Below are 5,230 nucleotides of genomic sequence, written 5' to 3' on the forward strand. Positions count from 1 at the left end.
TCAAGAGCCTGAGAAGTAAAGAAATACACATTCCAATCTCCTCAGTCTACAGGTGCTCAGCCCCACATATTCATGTCTTACTCATCAGCATAACGCAGCAATTCCTTGTAACTCCACTTAAGAGCTGCTCCATAGGAAATGGAAAACATACATAACTTGTGGGAGAGAAAAAAATAGCTAACCTTAAATTCCAGTCTAAATCCCACTTTGTATCCAAAAAGCAAAAAACTGACAAGATCTGTACATCATCCAACTACTGTGGAAACTAAAGACACTGGGCAAGCCAGAGTTCAACAACGTGTTGTTTCAAGCAGTGATGAGATCTCAGCTACTTGGCTACCTGACTACTAAGACTCCTACAGAATAAATACCTAGAAGTAGGTGACAATACTTCCTGGAAGCTTATTCCACTGACAATTCGCTTCAGAACTGGGGGAAGGGGAAACCAAACAACGCACACCTTGTGTCAAGTAATGTCCCCAATATATTAGGATAGCATTTAAAAATTTCGTGCGACATCTCAGAAGACTTGGGTAACGGTTAAGGCCATTCTCCTCATCTGTTTCAGCAGAGGGAGCCAAATTTTCATCACAGATGCAGCAGTACTTCAGGCTTTCCCATAACAACATATTCAGAATCCCTGCAGAACTACAGGCCCAAGCAAAGGCAGTAATTGACAGCATTCCCACAGGTGAGCTGTGCGAAGTTCCCCAAGTTGGTACCCTCTGTGATGGAACAGAAAGCAGAAGCACCCAAGCATAGGAAAGGCAGGAATCGCCATCATCTTTTTAGCAAGCTGACGGTTAGCACAGTAATAGCTATACCAAGGTCTGAAAAGCCCTTTATCTTCTGATGGTACCTGTTGCAACTTAAAGAACTATTCCACAGGTTCCCACCCATTAATCACACACACACACACTAGTCAGGTTCAAAATTTATTTTCTGGTTCATTTCTTGCACTTGAAGTACTCTTCGATGACATCCTTGGCCTGAGATTCCTTGCCATAGTCCTGTAACACAAGGCAACTCATTAATAACACATTGACTCATTCAAAAATTTGTCAGCTATTTTAAAAAGGAAAATTGAGGTTGATGCTTTTTCTCAAGGCATCCCAAGTATTCCCACAATTCCATATAAGTAACATCTAACAATCTGCCAGCTGTTTTCCTTTCATTCTCTTAATAAAAAACTGCTCTAATAAAGAACTACTCTATTTCATTCAACTGTAATTCTTCATTTCTGTTTAAAGAAAGCTAAGTAAACTATGTGAAACAGCAGCAAAAGTATGAAAACACATAAAGAAGGGATTAGTCTTTACTGTGAAGATGTAGCCATCTCTTGGGACCTCAAAGACAACAAAGTCTTCAAGGCTCGTACTGTGGCTTTACTTTACCAGCTCGTTTTAAAATATGCTCTGCAGAACATTTTCAAGTTGAGCAGACACATTGAACTGGCATTTTTTCTTTCCTGAAATAAAACTTCATCTCTTCTAGTTAAAAGACCTGTCCCTTAATGCTTACTGGCAAGTAGGCATAGACACTTTAAGGAAACAGGCATTAACTTACAAAATTAATAGAAGTATTTTAAATGCACACGAAAGGGAATATAGAACAGGGAAGCAGTTTATCTTCATTATAACAATGCAAAGCAACTGTTTAAAAAAAATAAAAACCTAGATCTATCTAATAGTCCATTATCTAAAGCCACCTTATCTTTACTGCTTATTTTCAGAACTCAAGAAGTAAGCTATAATTATAGCATCATCTTACTTTGACAACCACACAACTGCAGCCCACTACTTTGCGAGGTTTTCCTTCTCTGTCGATCTTGCAGAGACCTACCCATTCACCCAGTTTCTTGTTGTCATCAACCTGCGTAAAACATTACATCACATTAGAACTAGCAACTTGCAACATAACTGGGTTCAGCAAAAACTGCTGTACTCAGAAGTATTGGGTAACGGATGGCTGCTTTCCTCACAACTATCAGTAGAGGGAGCCAAAGTATCATCACTGTACAGCTTTGAAGAATAATGTTTAGACATCTATACAGCTACTTGCAGCATTAATATATTTGTCAGAAAACAAGAAATTATTTTAACTTTGTAAAACATCTGATACACATCCTTTGCCATTTACATGCAGGTTTTGTACTGCTTCTATGACAATCACTCAGAACTAAAACAACCTTTGCTACCAAGAGAAATTTTGCTTAGATAAGCCTTATACAGAATTATAGCAGTGTCTCAAAGATTCAGCTCTCTGCATGATGAAACAAGCAGCTTATATTGCAATCAGGGTAACTGTTCTAAACTTGTGCCTGAAGTTCTGACACTCACCTTTATTAAGTTGATCTGATGTTCTGCACAAAGCGCTTCAACTAATTTTACATATGTGGGTTCATCACAATTTGAAGCCAGAACACAAAGATGGGCTTGGCGTCTTAAAAGAAAAAAAAAAAAGACAATTCAATTTGGGACACGGATTTAACGTTCTTGATAATCAAAACTGTGAAGAACAAAATTCAGCTAGTGCATTTCTAGACAACCACTTCCTAAGTTTAACTTTTTGGTTTGAGACTACACAGGCTTTTGAAATACTAACATACTTTTGAGACGATCTACTACAAGTTAAGCTTTTCATATATATAGCAGACTACTCATACATTGTTAGCTGTATTATCAGATTATTCCAGAAGCTTCTAAAAACCCCGCTAATTAAATTCTCAGCCATTGAGAGAATGGTGTAATGACTGGATATACACCAGTCCCAGGCAGAATTGGTGTCACTATTAAAAAGCATCTGAGTTGCAAGTTGTTTTTTGTTTACCACAGATAGCAACTGAACATTAGAACTGCAATTATTAAAAGCTTGCATTTCCGTATCAATTTGTTATAAGCTCTTCAGAACAATCTTTTCTACTTACATTGAAAGAAGCTGTTATGACAGGGCCTCATTTCTAATTAGGATCTTTGTATACTGTGGTACAATATTAAGAATACCAAAGGGATACCTGACAACAAAGAGAGCTGTATAGGTCTTCCATGCTTAACCTAATATAATTTGACCACTGCAAACAAAGTCAGTGTTCTCTATGGCCTCCTTCATCATGACTTTTACAACACTGTTTCAGAAACAACGTTTCCAAGTGAAAACCATCACATTCGTATGCATATAAACTTTGTACATAAACCTCTTAACACACAGCATATGAAATTTTATCTGAAATCAAAACAACTCTTAAAAACTAGTTGTCAGCCAACTAAGTAGCATTTCTCTCCCATTATTTGGTACCTTGTCTTAGAGCTTTTTCGCATACAGGTTTGTCAGACTGTTGGTCTCACTCATTAGATGAGTGAAGGGGTATCCGACAAGTTGTTAAGTCATCACCCAAACACTGCAGCATTTCGCTTAAGCACTATCTAGTCTTAGAAGTATGTGCCTCTCTCCATATATATATATAAACATATACAAGAAACGTGTATGTACATACAGAGTACTTCATCCTACCAAGAAGCCGTAACCGATTACCGTGGTTGGCACATATATGACAAGTTTAATATTGTTTTGATATTGTACCAAACCAATTATTTACAGTGGGAAAAAAAAAACCCACAAAACAAAAAAGGCAAAAAACTGAAGCTAGCAAAAGCAGTGAGGGCAAGCTATGAATTTCAGGTTTACTTCATAAAACTAAACCAACTCTTCTAGGTTAAATCTGACATATATAAAGCCTCCCAATTAGAATCTTAATTTTGAGAAGAGTTTTATCATTCTTAAAACACAAGGTCCTTGAGCCCCAGATTTTCACAGCTACATACTGCAAGTGCCATTCCATTTACTTCACAAAACAAGTCCATGTGAAAACTCGATGGCACTGAGGTCACAAAAAGATAGTAAATACACTAGATGCTGTTATTCTTGAATCACAAAGTTTAGCATCTGTATTTTAAGATCACAGTTAAAGACCTTGAAAAAGAGATAAAGACAAAACTTGTTGGCAGAAAAACAGGGTCTTGCAAAAAGTTTCAACTAAACATCTGAGCAAAGTGACCCCTGGATGTTTTCAACATACCTTGTGCCGTTCTGCGATTTACCATAGGCAAAATGGGAAAGCCAGACTTACTTGTCCAAGGCTTTGGCTGCTTCACGAATACCACGAGCTAGGCCATCATGGATAAGTGCAGTCTTAAGCACTTCTTGCAGGGCGGTGTTAACATCCATTACACCTCCAGCAGTAATGCTAAAGAGAACACAGATATTGCTCTGATCATGACAGCATCTTACAACAAGCAAGTTTCCCCTTTACCACCAAGCATCCAAGAGTTAAAAGTATACAGAAACGAAACAAGCAGAGAAACTAAGGCGAAGAACAAACTGGGGAAAAGGTGAAATCTGAAAGGAACCGAGATTAAATTCTCCTACCGAGCCAGCCAGCTCTGCTCCTCCACGCTCCCTTAAAAAAAAAAGGAAGCCCCGCACACCAGCCGAGCATCCAACCTGCATGAAGCATGCGGCAGCACCACGACGGGGCCTACGTAGGCCGGAGCTGCAAGGCCCGGCATGGAGCAGCGCGAAACAGCTAAGCGAGACGCGGCCCCTCCGCCCGCCGCCCCCCAATGGCCCCAGCCCCGCTCACCCTTCCTCGGCCATGGTGCTCACGGTGGGTGCTGTTCCCGCCCGGCTTCCTGCTGGAAATACAGACAAAGGCCGCCGCGGTGAGCGGCGCCGGCCGCCCCGAGGCCCCCGCCCGGCCCGCTCCCGCCACGATGCCCCGGCGACCGCGGGGATTCCGCTCTGCAGGCCCCGGCACCATCTTCCCTACTCACCCCGCACCACCGCCAGGCACCAGCGGAAAAGGAGGCGGGTTTTCCGCTTTACGGTCTTATAGCGTGTAAGGACCCCAACCCGCGCCGGCGGCAGGCTGTCCTCCGCGCTGCCTGCTCCGTCACTTCGGTCTACAGCCGTGGCCACGGAGGAGCTTCCTCCGGAACCAGAGTAGCCTCCTGGAGCAAGGCAACTGCAGCAGCTGGCTAGCGACCTTCCGGGGCTAAGGACCAGCGGGGACTGAGTCACATCAACTTCCCTGGGATAGTAAGCACACCAGTCGCTGCTAAAGTGGTCTGGCTTCAAGTGTCCCCCGTTCCTCGATAGCTTGCAGCCTAAGGAAGATGGGGAACAAACTCTAAATCTTTGCCGTCTTTCCGTGGGACTACAGACCTCGGGTGTA

The 5,230-nt window shown here is 41.9% G+C and overlaps 1 protein-coding gene and 4 non-coding genes across 5 annotated transcripts; all 5 read right to left on the reverse strand.

Annotated features, from left to right (window-relative positions):
* Nucleotides 1–514: 514 nt before the first annotated feature.
* LOC130599328 (small nucleolar RNA SNORD100) lies at nt 515–599 on the reverse strand. Its single transcript, XR_008972209.1, has one exon. It is a non-coding gene; the product is annotated as a small nucleolar RNA SNORD100 (small nucleolar RNA).
* Nucleotides 600–922: 323 nt separating this feature from the next.
* Nucleotides 923–4,798, reverse strand: RPS12 (ribosomal protein S12). Its single transcript, XM_057408241.1, has 5 exons — nt 4,640–4,798; nt 4,127–4,243; nt 2,340–2,442; nt 1,771–1,872; nt 923–1,010 (listed from the first exon to the last, which is right to left on the reverse strand). Exons 1-5 carry the CDS (start codon nt 4,651–4,653, stop codon nt 948–950), a joined length of 399 nt encoding a protein of 132 aa, XP_057264224.1. The 5' UTR covers nt 4,654–4,798; the 3' UTR covers nt 923–947.
* Nucleotides 1,325–1,458, reverse strand: LOC130599318 (small nucleolar RNA SNORA33). Its single transcript, XR_008972206.1, has one exon. It is a non-coding gene; the product is annotated as a small nucleolar RNA SNORA33 (small nucleolar RNA).
* Nucleotides 1,938–2,022, reverse strand: LOC130599323 (small nucleolar RNA SNORD100). Its single transcript, XR_008972208.1, has one exon. It is a non-coding gene; the product is annotated as a small nucleolar RNA SNORD100 (small nucleolar RNA).
* LOC130599310 (small nucleolar RNA SNORD101) lies at nt 3,322–3,396 on the reverse strand. Its single transcript, XR_008972201.1, has one exon. It is a non-coding gene; the product is annotated as a small nucleolar RNA SNORD101 (small nucleolar RNA).
* Nucleotides 4,799–5,230: the final 432 nt, after the last annotated feature.

The sequence above is a fragment of the Pezoporus wallicus genome, unplaced genomic scaffold (genome assembly GCF_028554395.1).
Source record: "Pezoporus wallicus isolate ANWC-B61680 ecotype Strahan unplaced genomic scaffold, APGP_CSIRO_Pwel_v1 contig_3817, whole genome shotgun sequence".
NCBI lineage: Eukaryota > Metazoa > Chordata > Aves > Psittaciformes > Psittacidae > Pezoporus > Pezoporus wallicus.

Coding starts and splice junctions, on each gene's coding strand:
- RPS12 (XM_057408241.1), bottom strand. Junction 2,443..4,126: donor GCAGCCAAAGCCTTGGACAA/GTAAGTCTGGCT, acceptor TTTTCTTTTAAG/ACGCCAAGCCCATCTTTGTG. Junction 1,011..1,770: donor GCAGTTGTGTGGTTGTCAAA/GTAAGATGATGC, acceptor CTTGTGTTACAG/GACTATGGCAAGGAATCTCA.